The following is a 22414-nucleotide window of genomic DNA, read 5'->3' on the forward strand; positions in this document are numbered from 1 at the left end:
TTGTTCTTACAGAGGACCTGGTTCTGTTCCCAGCACCTGAATGGTGGCTCACAACCATCTGTAACGCCAGCCTAGGGAAGTCAACACCCTCTTCTGACTTCCAAGGGCAACACACAGGCAAAACACCCATATACATAAAATAGGATTTAATAATGATGATGGTGGTGGTGGTGATGGTGGTGGTGGTGGTGGTGGTGGTGGTGGTGGTGGTGATGGTAATGATGGTGGTGGTGATGGTGGTGGTGGTGATGGTGGTGGTGGTGATGGTGGTGGTGGTGATGGTGGTGATGGTGGTGGTGGTGGTGGTGATGGTGGTGGTGGTGGTGGTGGTGATGGTGGTGGTGATGGTGGTGGTGGTGGTGGTGGTGATGGTGGTGGTGATGGTGGTGGTGGTGATGGTGGTGGTGGTGGTGGTGGTGGTGATGGTGGTGGTGGTGGTGGTGGTGGTGGTGGTGGTGGTGGTGATGGTGGTGGTGGTGGTGGTGGTGATGGTGGTGGTGGTGGTGGTGGTGGTGGTGGTGATGGTGGTGGTGGTGGTGGTGGTGGTGGTGATGGTGGTGGTGGTGGTGGTGGTGGTGGTGGTGGTGGTGATGGTGGTGGTGATGGTGATGGTGGTGGTGGTGGTGATGGTGGTGGTGGTGGTGGTGGTGGTGGTGGTGGTGATGGTGGTGGTGGTGGTGGTGGTGGTGGTGGTGGTGGTGGTGGTAAGAAAGACAGCAGGGGCACTCTAGGCCCAGCACAATACTAATGAATTTGGCAGCACGAGAGAAGGGCAGGTATTGCCTGTGGTTACAGCAAGTGTTGTTGACAGGGACGAATGATGCAGAAAGGCTAAGAAGGGCGCGGAATGACAGGCGGTTTTTCATCAGATTCCTCCCCACTGCCCAGTGTTTGGAGGCGAGAGCTGCTTCTTGGGACTCTAATGCAAAGTAACTAACTCTCACCCCTTCTCTCAACTGCGTGGCTGAGGCAGCATCCTAACTTGCTACCACTTGAGCCGTGGAGTGGCCCCTCTGGTGTTACATGTAAGCCTCAGGGCCCTCAGGACCGTTTGAGGAGCACTTCTTTGGATATTCTCAAAGCATCAGAATCTATCCAGAGCATATCCATTTCTCCTTCACTACACAGAGAGAGAGAGAGAGAGAGAGAGAGAGAGAGAGAGAGAGAGAGAGAGAGAGAGAATTCCTCATCTGGAGTCAATTAAAATTATTGTGCTTGTCCAGTTGTCCAGAAAATATAGGCAGACATCAACATGGCCCTGCCCTTGCGTCCTTTATCCCTTACACATGATGGATTGCCAGCTTCTCCACTCAGCTCATAAATAACCCTTGAGCCTGCTAATGCCTTCTGCCTCTCGCTTTCTCCACTTCACTTTCTAACTCAGCCCTGCCTCAGGTCTCACACCCTTCAAGTCACTAGCTGCCACACAACTGGAACAATTTCCTTCTCTATAATGCACAACCTTTTTACCATCCCTGGGTTTAAAACCCTTCAAAATCTCCTCTTGGATCTCAGAAAATGGCCTTTCATCACCTGCTACCTGCTCACTGCTGCATCTCAACTCAAATCTTTTTATTAATATTTTTACATACGCATTTATATTGTTATACATATATCTAATGAACTACATAGAGCAAGAAGAACCATGAAACAATCAGGAATTATATTAATGTTACATTCATGGGGTTTGGGTATTTGTATTTGGCAACCTTGGAGAAAACATCTTTTCTATCTTGGTGAGTCTAAAATTTTGAATGTAAATCAGTATCTATCATATTTCATCTCTATCAACTTAAAACATCTAACTAGACCTAAAAACATCTTAACCCCGAAACAACTAAGTTTCATTGTGAAAATAACCTATTTGGTCTTCAACCCCATCAGAGACTTGAGAAGGACTAAAATTAATTACACAAGTAAACAGGAAGTGCAGGTTACCAGCTCCCAAGTTGGAAAAAAAATGAGAGGGCCATCAACTCAAATCTCTAACCATAGCCTATGTGACTAAAGATAATCTTGGTTCTCCTTGTGATGAGCTGCATGTTTTCTCATTGGTTGTTCTCTGGGTCAATCGGTGGTAGTAATATGCCTCTGCCACGCATTTTCCAACTCTGATATTTGCCTCTAACTTTGCTCATAATTTCTCATCATAAAAGTGTTCCAACTACAAGTAGCTACAGTTTTCAATGTGTGATCCCCCTTGCTGAGGAAGGTGAGCCCTGACTCCAAAGCCACGTGACTTCCCTGGATCCAGCTGGAGGGTATTATGGTGAGACGCTGGGCTCTGAATTTACTTCAGGTGCACAGTCACTTACACCAGGGTCGCCCACTCTGAAAACCATAGCAGAGCAGGGTCTCTATGGTCAAATCAAATTGCTACCTGTATAAGATGTTCGATTCTTCTGGAGCCGTGGGCTGAACCCCCTACTCTAGTCCACGGATCGATTTGCCCACAATATTGTTAACACCATTTGTACTCAGGTGTTTTCACATCTATTGGGAACCTTTGAATGAGTCTAGAGAAACCCCATGGGAATTGCAATTAAAACTACATTAAATATAAGTGTTATTTTAGGACAGATTTATATTTCTGTTGCAGCACATCTTCATGCCTGGGAACTTGGTGTGGCCTGCCATATGCTCAGATTTTAATGCGTATTCTTGGCAAGATTTCAGTTCTTTTATGCAGGTTCTCTGACACTTTTCTGGGTTTTTAAATAGTACCTAGAGTCTGCCCTCTCCATGGCTAATGATTTCTGACATAAAATAAAACTATCGCTCATATCTGTTTAATATATGTCTACTTGATATAGTCTTCACATGATTCTAATTGTTCCTTACCGGATATTTGAGACCCCTACAATTACAAGTAAGCTATATTTTTCCTTTCTACTCTTCTAAAAGTATTTCAAATCTATGTCTACACCACAAGAGAGAACCTCGGAAAATAATGACACTCTGTTCAAAGCCCTTCTTGGGCCTGGTTTTTTAGGAAATGGCTTCAGAAATTTGCCATTTAGCATGATATTTGCTTTAAAATGTGGGTAAATGTCCTTATCGGTATTCTGCAGTTCCCTTTCATCCCGAACTCACTAGCAATTTTATTAGGAAAAGTGGTGAAGTGTTATCAAATGTCTTTGTGGCATTTTTCATGCAATCTTATTTTTCTTCAATTTGCTGTTATAAAAAAAAAAAGTCCAAGCTTTATTTTAATTCAGACTCTTTCCCTTTTCGTGGTGCTAAGAATCAACTAGAGGGAAGACTTGGTCCTCCGTGCCTGACACTGGGCCTGCCATGAGAGTGGCCTACAACACAGCTGAAGCTCTCCAACAGCAGGGCAAGGTCAGCCCCAAACAGCCAAAGGACAGTGCGCAGTGCCGCTCTTGTCCCTGGTTAATGTTTGTGGCTTTGAGCTCTGCTTTTTCTGGTGTGAAAATCATCATCTCCCTCCATTACTTTTGTTGGTGCTTGACCGTCACCGCTGTCCTCTTCATTTTAGATGTTTTTCTTGAAGCAGTATCTCTACAGAAGCCACATTTCAAGCCCTCCTGGAAGCCTGTCTTCTAAAATCATCTACACTCTGTGATGTGGTTAAAACTTACTTTATTACTTCCATCTTTAAGATGAATACTCTTCCTTGCTTCTTACTTTGGATAAATTAGCCCACTTCCCTCCTGGTCCATATTGCTTGTTCTTGGGGCTCCTCTCTCTGTCTCCGTGTCTGTGTGTCTGTCTCTCTGTCTCTGTCTGTCTCTGTGTCTCTCCCCCTCCCTCATTGTTTCCACTTGATTCTTTTTCCTCCCTGTACACTTACAAGTCCCATTATTCTGTAAAGTTGTACTCACAGTGACACATAACCATGAAATCTTTACATACGTATGGGTGTTCTGTCTGAGATATAGTGCCCTTAAGCTACATGCACTTCACATAACAATCATAACTGTACAACCATGGTCCAAGAATCTACCTGCTAACCTGCTCTCCCCTCCTCGGATATGATGGAAGCTTTAGCTCTGGGCTACTAATAAGTTTGTCTTTTAAGGATGACGCCCGTCTTTCAAGAAATCCTACTTACACTCGCAATGCAAAGTCCAACTCACACCCTTACGCCCTGTTTACTTGTAATAATGCAGATTCTGAGTGATTCACTGCTCCTACTAGCCCCCTCTTTTGTCTCTCCTATCTTAGGACTTCCGCTTGGAATCAGCTGTCATTTGATAAAGTGTTTCCTCAAGTGTTTTCCCCAGATAGGTGCGGGGCACAACACTTGTGCTTTGCACGTGTCTATTTCTGCCCCGCGATGAATGAGTGGTATCTTTCTTGGTTATTAGTTCTGGGACCTTGGGCCCTATCCTTCCAACGGCCGTTTGGTGTTTTAACTCCTGGTGCCGCTAATACAGTGGGAGCCCGTTGGTTCTCCTCGTACTGTGAAGAACCTGCTCTTCCCCAGCACTCCTCTGCACGAGTGTCCCTGCCTTAATCCTGCTTGGGACTCAGGGAGCCTACTAGTGTTCGTTTGCTTCCTCCTCAAACCAGCCTCCAAGTGTTCTCATGCTATGGCTGCTGGGTCCTCCTTCTGAGTGCATCTACAACTCCGAGCAGTTCTATGCTGAGGTACTTTCAGATTCGACTCACGATCTACTGTTACCACGTCCCCTGCTGGGTGGAGTCTTTCAGAGGACATCTATGGTAGGCTCCTGTCCTGTTCCCTCTCTTCAACTGCTCCCAGTGTTCTATTTGTCCTTCAGAGTAAGAGTTAAGCGTCCTCCCTAGGGTCCTCCTTATTACTTAACTTCTTTAGGTCTGTTGGCCTATATTATGTAGCTAATGTCCGCTTATATAAGTGACTATATACCATGTGTGTTCTTTGGGATCTGGGTTACCTCACTCAGGATGATCTTTTCCAGCTCTATCCATTTGCCTGAAAATTTCACAATTTCTTTGTTTTTAATGGGTAAATAGTATTCCACTGTGTAGATGTATTGCAGTTTCTTTATTCATTCTTCGGTTGAGGGACATATCTAGGTTGTTTCCAGTTTCTGGCTATTACAAATAATACCATTATGGACACAGCTGAGCAAGTATCCTTGTGTGGAGCATTACAAGTTGGTGGAGGTGCCCTCTGAGACCAGAAGGCGGCACTGGATCTTGAGCAGCAGGAGTTATAGGCAGTTGTGAGCTACTTGACAAGGGTGCTAAGAAGCAAACGCAGGCCCTCTGCAGGAGCAGCATGAGCTCCTAACTTCTGAGTGCTGTCTCTGGCCCTGGGGATGCTATTCTTATGCAGTCCAACTATCATCATTAAATGATGTTTGACTTCCTCGCTCAGTAAAGTCATGCATTTTATGACAGTAGACAAACAACGAGATAAGTACCTTTGTCATATAGAAGATGCAGCAAGCTACCATGTGCTGTATACTTTCAAAGCTTGGAATGTGTTTCTTTGAATGAACAATATTTGGCATGCCTTGCAAAACCACAATACATTTTATCAAGATCTAAAAAAAAAAAAAGAAACACAATGATTTTGTGTCAAAATATCATCTTATTTAGTATAAATGTAGTACCATAAATCGTATCAGTCTTAAGCTACGAAGTGCCACTGTCATAGATCACTATTGATAACATATCCATGGGGTATAAAAGAATATACATAGATAAATGGACATATTCAATTTTCAGATGAGTCATCTGTCTATATAAGCTTGAAAACTGGTCAAGAGGACAAAATAAGTATACAAGTAACTATAAAGCAGTGCTTATTTTCACAAGCACCGTAAACGATAGAGGCCAAATGCTGTATGGATCCAAAACACTCAAGGTCACATCTATGCTTAGGGGGACTTTGGCAAAGGACAGAGGGGATCAGGCTGTATCTGACTTAGTACGGAGGGACAGAGCACTTTAAGTTTGCTTAAAGTTAGATTTAATTAAAATTAAGATTGCTTTATCAAAATCCAAAACCTTATAACATTTCCCATTTCCTTGTGAGTGAGTAGAATGCCAGTGTTGTCATACATTCTCGCCAGCAACAGGAGCAACAGATCTTACGTTGTTAATCTGGTATGCTTCCAGAAATACTTGGTACCCAAGCATGTTAGCATGCAGCGTATTTGGATTTTTGTGAGATGTCTATCCAAGCCCTGTGTCCATTCACCCATTGGGTGATGGTTTCCTGTCACACCTTATTACTCCTCATTTACTTTGAGTATATTTTTTCCAATTCCACAAGTTTCCTACAATCTTTGTTATGGTCCTTCTGTCTCATACAGTTTTTTGTTTCTAGATGTTCTTTCTTAAATGGGAAGATTTCCCCCCAAAACCCCAGGCTACATATGTCATCTTCTGGGTTGGTTTGATTTTCCCCCTAAAGTTTTGCTTTATTTAACTTGTAGGTTTTTAAAATTTATTTATGTTTATTAGTATTTTGTCTGTTTATCTATGTGATGGTATTGGATCCTGGAGGTGCAGACAGTTGTGAGCTACCTTGTGGGTGCTGGGAATTGAACTCAGGTCCTCTGAAAAAGCAGTCAGTGCTCTTAACCGCTGAGTCATGTCCCCAGCCCCTAACTTGTAATTCTTAAACAGGTGTGGATACTTTTACATAATATAATAGAGAACAGATTCTACTTTCTTTCAGATGAATAACTAGGTGTTTCACCATCATTAATTCAAAATGTTCATTCTCCTCCCTTTGAATGAAAATATCAACTGTGCTACCAAGAAGTCTTTCTCGGATTATTCACTATGTGCCCCTAGTGATGGCTTTAGCAATGCATGCTGAAAATATACTGCTGTATCTAAAATGACAAGAATATCAAAACTAAAATAACTCCTAAAACTGAGACATGGCTATTGCCAGTGTTTGACTAAGGCCCTTGATGAGACTGTGAATTTTCAAAGAAGCACAGTTGGCCTTTATGTTTTGTTTTGTTTTCTGATATATAATCCATTAGGACATTTTCCATTTAACTCCTGAAAATTCACAATACTTCTTCCTGGCGCATTTGTCCTTTATGGAGGATACACTTCTTCTTTCCCATAGTGAATCACTGAACTGTCATTCTACACAGGCCTTCTGTGGAGGCTGGGAGAAGACAGCCTTACCTGGATGGCGGGTACCAAAGCGATGTTGTGATAAATGATGGGTGCGAGGAGCCCATAGCACTGAGTCACTGCCTGGAGGGCGTAGTTAGCATCGTTGAGGAAGTTGCTGACCTCCAGTGCCACCAGCACGTTCTCACATTCCATCAGTCTAGCGGTCTGTGCAGACAGAAGAAACGCTGTTACTCGGGCTGAGTATCGGGCGCCACACTCCATGTGTCTTTGAGGACCAGAGCGGGCAGGGAATGTGACCCTTCTGGCTCAGCAACATGAACAATAATATGAAGAAAATCCAAATTTATAAAGGACTCTGCCTCTCCCTTAGTGCTACACGTGCATAGCATGATCTTGGAATTAAACTCAAGCATATTTTGTAAGACAATGTGCCTACCATTTTTATTGGCAAAAAAAGGGGGGCTATGTTTTAATTTCAGAAAAATCCCTAGTTTACAAAACCATAAATTGTGGCAAATAATAAATAAAAAATAATATAGTGATAATATTGTACCCACTTGATTAACAAATTCTAATTTCACTTACTTTGTAATAAAATGGAATGTACTCACTTGTTGGGCAGGGAAAATCTCATTGCCTTTAATATTATCACAGTAGAGATTTTCTTCTTTAATTTTAATGTCACTGATCACAAAGATATTTCTAAGGAAAAGGTATAAGAGGATCGAAGAAGTGTCTGCCAAGATGTCGGAATGCAGTCTGCAGGAGGAGGAAATGGTGTTAAGTGTGGTACAGTGAAATGACTGGCCTAGCACATCTATTCAGCCTGCTTGTGTTCTCCAATTCTCAGAATCCACAGAGTGACCCTGACAGTGATGGTGGCACATGGAACAGCTGTGTCTGTTTAAACCAAAGGCAAGTTCAGCACTAAGAAAGCGAAGCAGTTGAGATGTCAGGCCACCAGTCTGTAAAAAATAATCAGTGTCAAATGTTCCTAGTTGTTACAAAGGGCTGCCCAGTCAACACAATGCAATTCCAGTGCGCCGGGTTGCAGAACAGGCCCAGGAGCCCAGCTGGTGAACTCTGTGAAGATGGGGAGCATGCTAAGCAGATTCAGCGAGAGACAATAAGCCTTGGTGGCCCTGGTTATTTCTGATTGCCTTTTCTCCATTGCAGTCCACAGTGCCAAAGGTAGGCAGAGCTTTGAAATCTGTGAGTTCTTTTCTGTTTCCAATCCCCATATGCCCCAAGGCCTAACTGGTGATAGACCCTCACACTCAAGCTTGCAATCCATCTGCTCTCTGAGCCTTCTCTGCCCATAAAGCCTGGAAGAGCCTGACATCATAAATTCACACTTAAAGTTGACCCTGCCTTGTTGAACTTTGCCCTCCCTTATGGGGGTCGGGGGGAGGCTAGTTCTCCATCCCCACCCTGCAATGCACACTGCACTTCCTGGTTGGCCTCACAATGGCCCTCAGGACCTTGACCCACGCCTTCATCCCACCTATCACTTTGTGACCCCATTACATTCCCTGCACACCCCAGAGTCCAAGAAGAATCTTCGATATTGAGGTTCCCGGAACCTTAGTCTCTGCCACCTCTTATATCATCGCGTGACCCTGTAAGGACACCACTGCCCAATTTTTCTAGCTTGTCACAACACCGGTTGCTTATTTACTTATTTATTTTTCCTTTCACCTTTCTAAGATAGCGTCTGCTTAGGGGCTACTACATGCAGGTCACTCTCCTGGGCCCTGGGATACAAACATGAACCAAGCAGACGCTTAGCCATCAGAAACTGAGCTTCACCACGAAGTTCTGCACCAGCTATGATGTCAGTGCTAGCACTCCAGCTCTTCCTGTGCACATGTCCCCATAGAACATTCTAGCAGCTCTGAGCTCTATGCCCTCTTGAGTATAAAGGCCCCAGGACAGTGCCATTGCCCCCAGCATTCTCTTGTGTCTTCGTCCTCTCCCTCTGCACTGGATCCCTCCCTTCCCTCTAGACACCAAAATACTTCTGAGCCTGACTTTCAAGCCTCTGCCTGCTGCTCTTCTCTTTTCTCTCCCGCCCATGAGTGGTCTTCACTTGTTTCGGGTTTCCATTTTCGTTATTCTTCTGCCCATCACAAAATCCTTTCTGGCTCGTGGTTTCACAGAAGTTACTCTCTTGAATTCACTGGTGGCCTCCTGATTTCTACTGCGCTCAGCCTTTCTGCGGGATTCCATTGAGCCTGACCTGGCACTAGCACGTGCTAGAGCAGGCCAGTCCCCACCCCCACCCTCCCCCCATGACTCCCACTGCCCTTAGCAATGCATCTCTCTGGTTCCCAGTCTCCTGGACAGCGCCCCTTCAGCAGTCCCCCTTGGCTCCATCACTTACACCTGCCCCTTTAACGTAAGCAGCGCCAGTGCTCAATACCAGAATTGTCTATTTTCTGCTAAAGTTCAACCATCATTCCCGAGGAGACAAGCGCCTTTTCACGATTTCAATGGTGACCTCCACAGACAATTTCCAAATTGCCACCTCTAGCGTTGACTGTCTCCTGAATGTCAGCACTAAACAAAACATCCACTATCATCGCCTGACCTACAAAGGCATCCTGCTGGAAAAGCAAAAGCAAAGGAAAACTATCCCCAACCCCACTCATTATCTTCCTACACACACACACACACACACACACACACACACACACACACACACACCTGCTTCCCTTAGTAAATGCCACAGACCCTGCGGTCTGTTAACACTAGGAAGCCCGGTTGCTTCTCACTCCATCTTCTATACCGCACAAAACCTGACTCTTATCTCTTAAAATGCTCCTCAGATCTCTCTCCCATAGCATCACGATCCTTGCACAGAGCAAACGTGAAGTCTATATTTGTTTAATTGAAATGGAATTAAGCTTTTAGTGCAAACAAGTATAACCAACACCTTACCTTGCCTAGCATTTATATTTTTAAGTTCACAATCTGTAAGGGGGAAAGGGTTATACCTTTCAGGCATTAATAAGCAAGTGAGGGTTTTTGGGTTTGGGTTTGGTTCCTCAGTTTGTAGGCACAGCCTGAAATGCTGTTGTAAGACTGATCTGAACTCCTGCCCCTTTAAGGAAAAACAAGAGGCAGAAAAGTCAGGAGATAGTCAGCCGTGTTCTATGACTTCCACTGGCGTGTTGGCAACTGCTGTGAGTCTGATCCTGGGCATCTATGTGGAGCAAAGGAGACACCCCCATGATCCCAGTCCACAACATCAAGCATTAAACCCATCCACTCCCTGCTCCATTTCGAACGTCCCCAGGGAGCGTTCATGTCTTCCGCTCTGGCTGCTGTCACTTGGCATTTGTATGCCAAAACCTTTGTCCATCTGCCCCACTGTTTTTCCTGACTCGAGAAAGGACATATCTAACAAGAACTCTAAGGCCTTGGAACATATGTACTTTACAATTCTGGGTAGACAGACTTTTACTCGGGCTATCTTGATGTGAAAACGAGAACAAGTGACTTGTTTTCTGCCCTCCACTCTGTTCCCTATAGCTGCAATGTTGCACTTTAATGTCACATTTCTAATTACCTTCTCTGTCTTATTGTCATGACGTTGTTTAGACAGATAACAGACGGATCATCCTGAAGCGGCGAAGCAACAAAATAATCCCAGACTGGGGAGAACACTTTCTTGGCCAGCTCATAGTTACCGATCTGATAGGCGACCTGTGACAAAATATAAAAATAATAAATAAATAAATAGATAGATAAATTGTCTCAAAGGATCTTTGCACTTGGGATATGTATATTTCAAATAGAATTTTGACACATCCGGCGCACACTAATTCCACATTTGCCACTCTGCTCACTGTGGTGCCACAGTGAGGGAACGGGGTGGCCTTGGATGGCCACTGGCAGGGGAGGCAGATGCATTTTGAAGTCTCTTTTATTTCTAAATTGCATGGAAATTTGAAGCTCTGTAAGGATGTTTCAAATCCTCATAAGCAAAACAAAGATCACATCTGAGCCAAATTAATTTCATTTCCATCCATCTCAGCAGTGGGCCCCATTTATTATAGATACCGTTATAATGAACAATCTGCTCCAAGAGAAACAATCAGATTTCCCCAACCTGATATATGAAATATATTTCATTCTTCCCTGGTTCTGACTGACACTTTCAGAGCTTTTGTGCAACAAAGAGTTGGCAGCTGAAAAGGGTAAAGAATAAGACAGAAATGCTCTCTCCAAGAGCTCGTATCTTTTAAGTTTAACAGATCCACTGTTGGGAAAAATAATTTCACTTGTAAAGCTTAGAAGCTCAGTAGAAAAAAAATTATCACCAACTGACCTTCTTTTGATAGAATATATTTAAGGGACTTTCTAAAACTTCTTCCATTTAAATACATACCTAACATGAACCTTCAGCAAATGACTTCCACGCTGCTTCAAGTGATAAGGCATAAATAAATTCATTGAATTAAGCACAGAAAGGACATTTTATTAGAACAGTATCCACTCATGGGAAAAACTTACAAGGCCAGAACTTCTCTAGTCTGTCAAATGATTCCTCCTGACTCGCCAAGCAGTAAGCTTTCCTGACCGTTTCTACTCTATGCTGAATGCTGGGGAGCAAGCTCCTGTCAGCCTAGGAATGCCCTCACCGTCCATGTGACCGGACCCGGGCTAAAGGTATAATGCACACTGCAGCACAGCAGAGCTACAAAGAAGAGCATAATTGTTGTAGAGATCTTAGTAATATAGAGCAAGCATTGCAAACGTGCAGAGAGAGTGTGGGTTAAGCTGAACCCTAAGCCAAGGATACAGTCCCAAATGGTACAGTTTAGACAGAATTGTGAGAAGAACAAGACATGAGAAATGGTCAGAGAACATCGAAGAGAGACTGCAGGGATGAGTCAGAACTGGAAGGAAAACGGGCAACGTGGAGGAAAAGTTAATATAGGATGCATGGGATCTGTCAGGCCTGAAAGCCAGACGGAACTTTCTACATTCCCTTTCTACATGTGAAGTATTACTGTAAACACTTGGGCCTATTCCAATGGCTGCCCCTTACAGCCCGTCAGTCCCCTTTGTGGGGGAGAAGTGGAAACTGGAGCATGGAGACGGGGAAGATGCACAGAGCCCATCAGTCAGGAAAAGTAGTAGATTCCAGTGCTAGACCGAGTGCAGCAAGCCACCACTGTGGCGACCAATCAGAGAGTCACAGCAAGAGTCACAGAAACACCATGTAATTCTAAGATGGTCAAGGAAAGTGAGATGATGTGGGGGGGGGTTGCTAAACCTACAACTGAGCCTTCCTTCCTGTTACTAGAAGCCCCGGCTGCCCAATGGATAAGGTGTGGGCCTCAAATAATGTTATTGGCTTAACGAGTGAACACTGCTAAACAAGATGTGCCGAGTACAAAAACAGAACAATAAAGTGATGAACTCGTGAAGCATCATAGGCTTTTACACAGGAAGTGCCATGACGGCTGCATGTGCACCAATAATGAACCTACCAGTGCTGGATAGAGCAGATTTCCAAAGGGGTGTGGGGGTGGGAAAAATGAGAAGCAGCACACTAAAAGACCCGTGGGCTGCGTTAGATGCCTCCTCCTTGATAACGGCCCACATACAGCTTCAAGAATTCCACACTGCAGGCTTGCTTCCTGACACAACGGCCACCTTCCCTCCCAGACGCCTCTGCCTGCCCCTGCTCCTCCCCAGCTCGTTCTGTGTTGGACACCCGAGGTCCCCTGACTCCTTGGGTTTCTTTTCTGTCCACGGTTTCCTGGTGGCAGCATGTGGCTTGCACTATCACATGCTGTTCTCAAATCTTTCTCCCAAACCCCAGAGCCATGTATCCTACCTCAACCTGCCCCAACTTTCAGCTCTCCCCTGCTCCCAAGAATCCATACACCACACAGCCTTACAAGCAACTCAAACAATGGCAAGTCTGTCCTTCCAATTGCATGATTAGCCTTAGAGCCAACTTGGCTCCTTCAGAGCATACCCAGGCCCTGACCTGGCACCGCTGCTGAGCCCCTTCTACCCCTCACTAGAACTCAGCAGAAGAGAGTCCTTCCTCCCTAGTCTCTCCACATCCGTTCCCACCCTAGCCCGATGAGCCTCTGACACTAGAAGTCACACGTGACACGGCATGAGTCCAGGCTGTCTGGTAGCTGCCCATTTTAGGCAAGGCAAAAGCCGGACTGCCCCACAGCTCAGATATCTGACCACTCCCTCTGCTCTCCTTGGGCCCTACGCTCCAGCCATAAAGCTGGCCTGCTCTTCATCAGACTGAGGAGGAGAACACCTGAAACTCTTACGGCTCCAGCTCCCGGCTGCTCTTCCATGGAGAACCACCGCCTCACATCCTAGGCCTCTCCTCAAATCTCGCTCTCCCTGATCATCCTACTGAACACGTTCCTTACCACTTAGCCTCTGACACATAGCTTACCTATTTGCTTCACCCAGTTCTCACCATGACGTTTTGTTCAGTGGTTAAAAACAAGATGGTGGGACCCAGAACTCCAACCCACACGTCCACACACTTGGGTTTTAGGGTTCCTCACATGGAGTAACTGGGGCAGACAAATTACCCAAAAATGTTCTGTTCACAAAATTTAAAAATCATCCTTTCTGGTAATGTCACTCTCCTCCTGTAGAGAGATGCTGAGCAATTTAACTATGTGATACAACATCGTTTATTAATAGCTGGGGTGAGTACCTGACTCAAGTTGGGTACTTTGTGGCCCCTACTAAATCAAGATGCACTTCACTCAACGCTTATTTCTGATGTTAAGGCTAATAGCACAAAATATAGAAGAAGAATTTGATTAAAAGCTGGATCACTTATGCAAGAAATTCCTAGTGAGGGGAAGGGAGGCGTTATCAGGTGTGGACAGCTTGGTAAACAGAGGTAGGCTAGTGGTTCTAAAGTCAGGGGATAGTGTAGGAAAAGCTCATGCTGGCTGAGAGACTGAAATATTCTGCTGTTACATAAAAGCAGGGAACTGACTCTGACATGAACTCTGGTGCCCAATATCTGACCACTTCCCCTTGGTGAGGAGGCCTGGTGTCACTCGGAGAAAGAATAAGCAGGCTACCAAGATGAGACTTGATAGCCTATGACCATATAGTGGGGGAGGAGCTCTCCCTCGGTCTTAGACCTAAGGGAGGGGAATAGGGTGAAAGCAGGAGGGAAGGAGGAACGGGAGGATACAAGTGATGGGATAACAATTGAGATGTAATCTGAATAAATTAATTAACTTAAAAAACAAAATGTTAAAAAGAAACAGACAGAGTGTGGTGGCACAAGCCTTTAATCCCAGCACTCGGGAGGCAGAGGCAGGCGGATCACTGTGAATTGGAGGCCAGCCTGGTCTACAAAGTGAGTCCAGGATAGCCAAGGCTACACAGAGAAACCCTGTCTCAAAAAAACAAAAACAAACAAACAAAAAAAAAACCAACCAACAATCAAAAAGGAGATTAGTTCACAGAACTTTTATTCAGATTTCCTAGATACGGTACCTAGATGCTGGACTCACAGCAATCTTTATTGAAACACAAAAGTCATACTCCCCTAAATCAAATGACCCAATCAGACACTTTCTCAAAACCATGGATTTTAATTTAAGGGCCTGCTACCCTGAGTGACTGGAACTAAGCAATACATAACAATCAGGAATTGCCATTTTCCCTTCAAAAATAGGGGTCTTTAGGGAGAGGAAAACAAAATGGATGTGCAGAGAGAATCAAAAGTACAAAGTGTAGCCTTGATGACCCCACGGCCTCCCACAGCTCACGCCTGCCTTGCCCGAGCCAGGCTGGCTCCCTAGTGTACAATCAGAATCCTAGCTGAAACCATCAGTAAACTTATCTGCACACGGTCACCACTGTGATGACGTCAATCTAGATGAGTTGAAGAGACATTTAAAAGGGAGGAGAGATGACATTTAGCATGGAGCCTGGTGCTAAATAGACACTAATTCATTGAGAAATAGATGAACAGGGAGAGTGGGGCAGTCAGAAGAGAAGAAGGAAAAGGAGGGAAACTTCTGAAGAAAAGCACTTAATTTTTAAAAACTTATTGCTCTGGCTTCCCTGCTTGTTGCTGTGATTAAAACAAAAACCACTCTGATGAAAAGCAACTTATTGGGAGGAAATGTCTTATTTTAGTTTACATCTCCAGGCCACACCGTCCCTCTTGAGGGAAGTCAGAGCAGGGACTTAGACAGAACTCAAAGCGGCAACCATGGAGAAACGCTGCTTGCTGGCATCCTCTTAACTAACTTTCTTTTATACAGCCCAGGATCACCTGCCCAGGAAATGGCACCAACGGCAGTGGGCTGACCCCCTCCTACGTCAATCAAGACGATCAAAACCAGTCCCCACAAACACATCCACAGAGCAGCCTGATAGAGACACCGAGACTCTGTTCAGCTGACTCTAGGCCCTGGCTAGTGCATAGCTAATGCCAACTAAGTCACCCATAATTCTTTCTTTCAGATTTAAACTCATGGGCAAAAGGAAACCTTCATGCACCAATGGATACTGGTGAATTCGTCTGTGAACTGGGGACATGGGAGAGCCACAGTTCCCTCACCACTGTCACAGTGCTTGCATGTTCCATCCTCGCAGTCTGCTGCATCTCGCCAGGAAGACCTGCTGACACATCAGGTTTGGCGGAGACAAGAGAAAACTGAGAGGACGATGAACAGTGGAGGGGAAGAGAGCGAGCCTAGAGAGGGAGCAGGCAGGGGGCCACGGTGACACTGCTCTCAAAGCGTGGGCACTGAGCAAGGCCCAAGACTTGGACTCCAGGAATCTGGGCAGGGTTGCAAAAAGACATGAGCTGACCCAGTGTCAGACATCTGCTACCTAAGAAACCTTAGGGGTGTTGCTGAAGCTGCCTAAGGCATCCTCGGTAGAACACAGGGGAATTCCAGGCATCTGTTTCCTTAACCATCAAATGAAAGTACCCATTTCATCACATAGAGTTATTGTCGAGAGTGGAATAATGAAGTTTTAGAGCTGTTTTCAAGTTGACAAATAGTAATTGTGTGAATGGATGAGTTAACAGTGAATGTGATGTTTTGGTGAGTGTGTAATGTGATGATGGAATGACCAAATTGCACTAATTAACATATTTATCCAATTGCATCTATTAACATATTTACTAACATATTTATCACCTCTAATGTACATTTCTTTGTGGTGGTGGTGGTATTAATGTCATTTCTTCTAGTGTTTGAAATATTCTTATAATTATTGGGCATAATGACTTTAGCATTAAGGCTCTCTCCTGCCCACCTCTAACTTAAATGCCTGTTGGGCAGTGTCTCTCCTTTCCCTGCCCGCCCTTGGCCCTGACCTCTGAAATCACAATTCTAGTGTCCATCTCCATGAACTTGACTTTTTCTACATCAGTGAGATCAGACATTTGTCCATCTGTAACTGGCTTTCAACTTAGTCCCTTCATGTCCTCCAGGCCTGCCCATAGACTTTCCTGGTGTTTAAGGCTGAATAGTATCCCACTGTGTACACATCATCAGAGTAATGCATGTGAAAACCATGTGCAGTACCACCTCTCACCTCCTAGATGGTCCATTATGGAAAAAAAAAAAAAAAGGAAGGCAGTGGGAGTCGGTGAGGACATGGAGACCAAGAAACCCTTCTACATTGCTGTCGCCATTGCTAGCTTGGAAAGCACTATAGAAATTCTAGACACAGACTCAACTGAGGAGAGAATGAATGCAGCAGCCCAAAGCTGAAGCCCGCATGCCAAAGAGGTATCTGTTCGCTGAAGCATATGCCCAAGAGTGAAGACACAGAAGCAGGCTGTGTCCATTTACAGAGAAGGGATGGGCTTAAAGGCCTGGCATGGAGCAAGCCTTTGTTGGCACTGCTTCTTTGGTATCTTAATAATTGATATTTACCATTTCCATATCACAAAATGCCCATTCGTATTATTATTTAATGAGCTGGGCGTGGTGGTGCACGCCTTTAATCCCAGCACTCGAGAGACAGAGGCAGGAGCATCTCTGTAAGTTCAAGGCCAGCCTGGTCTACAAATTGAGGCCAAGACAGCCAAGGCTACACAGAGAAAACTCTGTCTAAAAAAACCAATATATATGAGCTGGGAGGAGGCATATCATTCGGCCTTATGTATTACAAGTAGGAAAAACAAAATAAAATAAAATAGTTGTGTTAAAGTCAAAACTAGAATCCACTCATCAATTTCTAGTTTTCTATATTTTATAATACATTTTAGCTATTACCTGCTTTAAAAATAGTAAGCAGAAATGAAGCCAGAAAATGAGGGAATAGTCACAAAAATAATAAAATTGTAAAGGATTCCTTTAAAAACAAAATCCAAACAGACTAAATTACTAATGTCCTACATTAATGAAAGACCTGGTAAAGATTCACCTGAGTTTACTAATGTTTACAGAATAATGTGGAATTAAAGTGCAACCTAAACCCCCAAAGGCCATGCTGACCAGAAGCATTTTGGGAAATAGCTCATCTTTTCCTACTTAATACTTATGATAATGCATTTTAGTGAACAGAAATGTCCTGAAACTAAAAACCTAACCACTATTATGAAAACCAGATTGTACTTTTGAAAGAAAGGTTTATATTAACATAGAATATATATAAAAGCTTAATCTTTGAATTTAAGAGTTGAGGAGTTTTAATAAGTGAGAGATTTCTGCTTTAGCCACGTGGCATCATGGGAGACTGGCCTAAAGAACTGCAAACACGGTGTCAATAAAGAGACACGGGCCATTGCTCCACGGCACCTCCTCCTTATCCCAGCAGTGTAGGCTGGACTTCATTTTATTAACTTTCAATGAAAGTTCTGCCAAATGGAACCCAAGAGCCAAACCACTCCCGGGAGAAAAATTAGGTCTTGATGAAATATTCAGCGCCCCACAATAACTCCATGGCCGCAAATTAGAGAATATATTACGTTCTAAAGAAATCAAAATGCCAGGAAGCCATGAGCTCCTGTGACATGCTACACCGATGCTTGACAAATTCTCGCAGTTCTCTTGGTTTAATTTTCTTTGAAAAATGTGATCATATAAAATGGCAGTGAGATCTAAGCTTATCATACCAATCAACTATTAAAAATAGCACAGCACAATGGAAATATGATAGCACTCAGAAAGCCGCCCACTCTACAGACAACAACAGGCTTTAAATTAGAGACCTTAGACCTAGGTCAATGTGTCGCTCTGGTGTCCTATTCATGGGTGACAAGTCTCCAGTCAGACAACAGCTATCCCAGCGAGAAGGTTAATCATGGGTGTGTTTGTAACTAACAATAATATTCAGTGTGCACTGTGAGACAGATGCTGTGGTTACACATTTGACATATGTAACACCATTGACATTCCCAGGACCCACGAGCATCCAACTGCTGCTCTCACTTGACAGATAAAAGTCACTTGCTCAGTACCACATGGCCTGTGAGAAGCCTGAGTCTTAACTTGGTTCTGCCTGTATCTATTGACCTGCTAATTTCCTTTCTATGGATGTATCCTCAAAAAGCAGACATGGGTGCAGTTAAAGATTTATAAGCAGTAATGTGTGTTTTAGCTTTTTATAATAAAATACTGAACATGGGGACATGGGAGGGGTTGGAAGGAGAAAAGGAAAGAAGAGATTATATAATTATATTTTAATTTTTTAAATTAATATTCAATAAAATGGAATCACTAAAAAGTACTTCATAGGAAATTTCCTAATGCAATAAAAAAAATTAAAAATTATCTATTAAGTGAAAATATCATGTAAAATAGTATGTATAGTTAAGACTCCGGAAGTGATTTAAGAGAAGGAGCAGGAGGACAGGAGCCTTCCATCGAGGTCCTCTGAAAGACTTCACCCACCAGGGGATTGAAACAGATGCTGAGACACACAGCCAAACTTTGGGGCAGAGCATAGGGAATCTTATGGAAGAGTTGGGGGATAGAAAAATCCAGAGGGAACAGGGGCTCCACAAGCAGACCAACAGAACCAACAAATCTGGGGGTGGGGGAAGAGGGCGGGGGGGGGGGGTGGTACGGAGACTGATGCACCAACCAAGGACTGACCAGGCATAGAGAGGACCCGACCCCTTTGCTCAGATGCAGTAGACAGGCAGCACAGTCTCCATGCGGGTCCCATAATATGAGGAGTAGGGGCTGCCTCTAACAGCCTCTGTCTTGCTCACTCATTGATCACTTCTCCCTGGCAGGGCGGCCTTGCCAGACCACAGTGGAAGAGGATGCAGAGAGTCCTGATGAGACCTGACAGGCTGGGGTCACAGTTGGAAAGGGAGGAGGGCTCCACCTTTCTGAGGACTAGGGGAGGAGGGTAGAGGGGGAAAGGCAGGGAGGGTAGGACCAGGAGGAGATGAGAGAGGGGACTACAATAGGGTTGTAAAGTGAATAAATTATAAATAATTATTTTAAGGCAAAATATAGAAATTCATATTTGTGTTTGTACATTATATACACATATATAATTGCATGTATAGATAGGTAGATGGATGGATGATAGATACATAGATAGATAGATAGATAGATAGATACATAGATACATAGATACACAGATAGATAGATACATAGATAGATAGATACATAGATAGATAGATACATACATACATACATACATAGATACATACATACATACATAGATACATATATATAGACAAACAGACAGACAGACAGACAGGATAGATGACAGACAAATAGATAAGATGGCAAGTAGATAACTAGATAGATGCACAAAAATGAAGAGCTGTCTCTGGGTGTGAGTTTCTTATGCTGCTGCTGCTACTGACACGTTGTATTGGATTTTTTTTTTTACAGTGTTTGTGATTGAGCCCAGATCCCTGTGCATGCTGAGCTAGTATTCTACTACTGCTGAGTTACACCCCCAGTACGCGCTGGGAACTTCCACTTTGCAGAAGGCCATCCCTGTCACACTGTGTGCTGCTCTATCACCCTCCCTTACCTCTACTCGCTAGACACCAGTGGCATCCCACTAGGTTGTGACAACCAAAAATGTCACCAGACATTTGACAACAGTGCCCCAGGGTAAGATCTGCTGCTACTCTGGGTAACATTTATTTATATGCATTGCAGTATTTCCCAAAACGTCTAAAATTACATTTGTCCTCCTGGGGGAAAATGTTCTGTAGAAGGAAAACTCACTAATAGGGGAGGCAACGACTCAGGTTTTATCAAGTAAGCAGTAATCGTGGTAAATACGCATCTGAGGCGCTGTGGAATGTGTACTGTGATTTCTCTTCCATCAGGACTACTTAGCAAATGCTTAACGGGGGGGAAAAAAGGTAGGAAAATAGCAGCCATCTTTTCTACCTGTGTCAGGTACATCCGAGTGGTGAGGGCAGAGAGAGGAGGGTAAATAAGAATTGGTTTTGTTGTCTCCCCAACAGCGTCGCCAATGAGTTTCCCATAGGAAGAAAAAGCAGCAACCGCAAATATATATTTTTCATTCGTTTCCAAACCTTTAATTTCAAAGAAGCTTCTGCCATCGGCTGGTATCTGTGAACAGAAACATTTCAGCTTTTACTCAGACAATTAAGGCGGTGTGACTATTAAACCCTAATTGGATAAACCTTTCCCCTTCGCTGTTGGCTCTTGGTTGTGACTAAGTCGGAATTAGTGTCAATCCATTGCTGCGATGACCTCCTCCTAAGGGGAACAGACACTGGGTTGTGGCTGATCAGGCTTTGATAAGGTCTTCTGACCGAGAGGGTGACATACCGCTTCTCCTGAGGTTGGGAGGTGGTTGTTGTTCAGTCTGACTTTTCCGTAGCTTCCCTTTGCTTTGCAACCCAATATGCAGTACCAGGACACCTGGAGGGGAGAGAGGCAGCCAGCCATCACCCGCAGTCTGTTTAACGGCACTTGATCGCCTCTGTCTAGGTGTAGCAAAAATCAATAATCTTCCCACGAGAACGGCGACTACTCTCGTGTTAAACTACAGCATCTTTTATGCCCATATGTCATCTCTACACAGTGACAACAAACGTGGGGCTTGCTTACCTGAGACAACCAAGACTTAAGTGCTGTTTATAATTTCTCTCCCCACCCCTCTGCCTCTCTGTGTGAATGTGTGTGTGCTCGCGTGCGCATGGGCATCTGCACACACATGCACACATGCATGCACGCACAGTGCATGTGTGGAGGTTAAAAGGAAAACGCAGTTGTCAGCCCGTGCCTTCTGCCATGTTTGAGATAGGCCTATGGTTGCTTTCCCACATTCAAAACAGCAGGCTAGCCGGCCCACTAGCCCTACGATGTTCTCCTAGCTCATCTCCCCTGCCCCACACGGGAACACAGGCATTAAAAACTCTCATGCTGTGTCTGGCTTTTATACGGGTTGTGCGAATTTGAATCCAGATCTTTACGCCAGCCTGGCAAGCACTTTTACCCACTGAGCCACCCACCCAGGCCCTCCCTGTTGCCTGCTTCAGTCACTATTAATTGAGCAGCTCATTGTACTGACATTAGTAAAGTGGCGTGTACTTTCCTTTTCCTTGGCATGGTCATTGCACATAGTGATGGGTTTCATAAAGACATCTTCATACACGCAGATCAAGTACTTTGAGCATGTTCAGTGTTTGCCCCCTGCCGTCCTGATATTCTCACGCGCTCCCCCAGCCTCCCCTCTGCTTCCACGTCCTGGATACATGCATAATATGATGTGTCTACATAAAAGCTGGAGTTTGAAAATGAGAGAAACGTGCAACATCTGCCTACTTGAGCCTGCTTTGTTTGGCTTACTAAAATGATCTCCACCTTTTCCTAAAGAACAACATGATCCATTCTTTTTATGGCTGAATGAAACTTCACTGTATATATATATATATATATATATATATATATATATATATATATATATATATATATATATATATTCCACATTTTCTTCATCCACTTGTCTGTTGATGGACACCTAGGCAGGTTCTATAACTTATCTATTGTGAAGATGGCTGAAAGCACAGGTGTATAGGCATCTCTGCAAGGTCCTACTGGTACAAACGCAGGAGGGGTGGAACTTGGTCACACGGTAGCTGTATTTTTCTTTCTGGGGTATCTCCACCCTAGTTTTCACCATGGAGAAAAATAAGAACGAATTCTATCTCCACCAGCAGTGTGTAAGTGTTCCCTTCTCCTGAATTCTTACCAGCACTGGTTGTTATTTGTTTTCTTAATGGTTGTCATTGTGACCAGGGTGAGACAGGATCTCAATGTTGCTTTAGGTAGCATGCCCTAGTGGCTGAGAACAGTGAAAATTTGTCATATGATTACTGGCTGCTCCCACCTCACCTTTTGAGAACTGTCTG

General features: G+C 44.1%; 1 protein-coding gene across 4 annotated transcripts in view; it reads right to left on the reverse strand.

Annotated features, from left to right (window-relative positions):
* CFAP54 (cilia and flagella associated protein 54) overlaps positions 1 to 22414 on the reverse strand; it is a 296457-nt gene that overhangs the window by 196128 nt on the left and 77915 nt on the right. For all 4 annotated transcript variants that reach the window (XM_084796148.1, XM_084796147.1, XM_084796149.1 and 1 more), the window contains 6 exons: positions 20829 to 20921; positions 20421 to 20606; positions 10631 to 10767; positions 7671 to 7818; positions 7108 to 7263; positions 5376 to 5498 (listed from right to left, as the gene is read on the reverse strand). In XM_084796148.1, coding sequence (XP_084652274.1) covers positions 5376 to 5498; positions 7108 to 7263; positions 7671 to 7818; positions 10631 to 10767; positions 20421 to 20606; positions 20829 to 20921 — 843 coding nt within the window. The remainder of the gene's footprint in view (positions 1 to 5375; positions 5499 to 7107; positions 7264 to 7670; positions 7819 to 10630; positions 10768 to 20420; positions 20607 to 20828; positions 20922 to 22414) is intronic.

This window comes from Acomys minous (assembly GCF_964271855.1).
Source record: "Acomys minous genome assembly, chromosome: 9".
Classification (NCBI taxonomy): Eukaryota; Metazoa; Chordata; class Mammalia; order Rodentia; family Muridae; genus Acomys; species Acomys minous.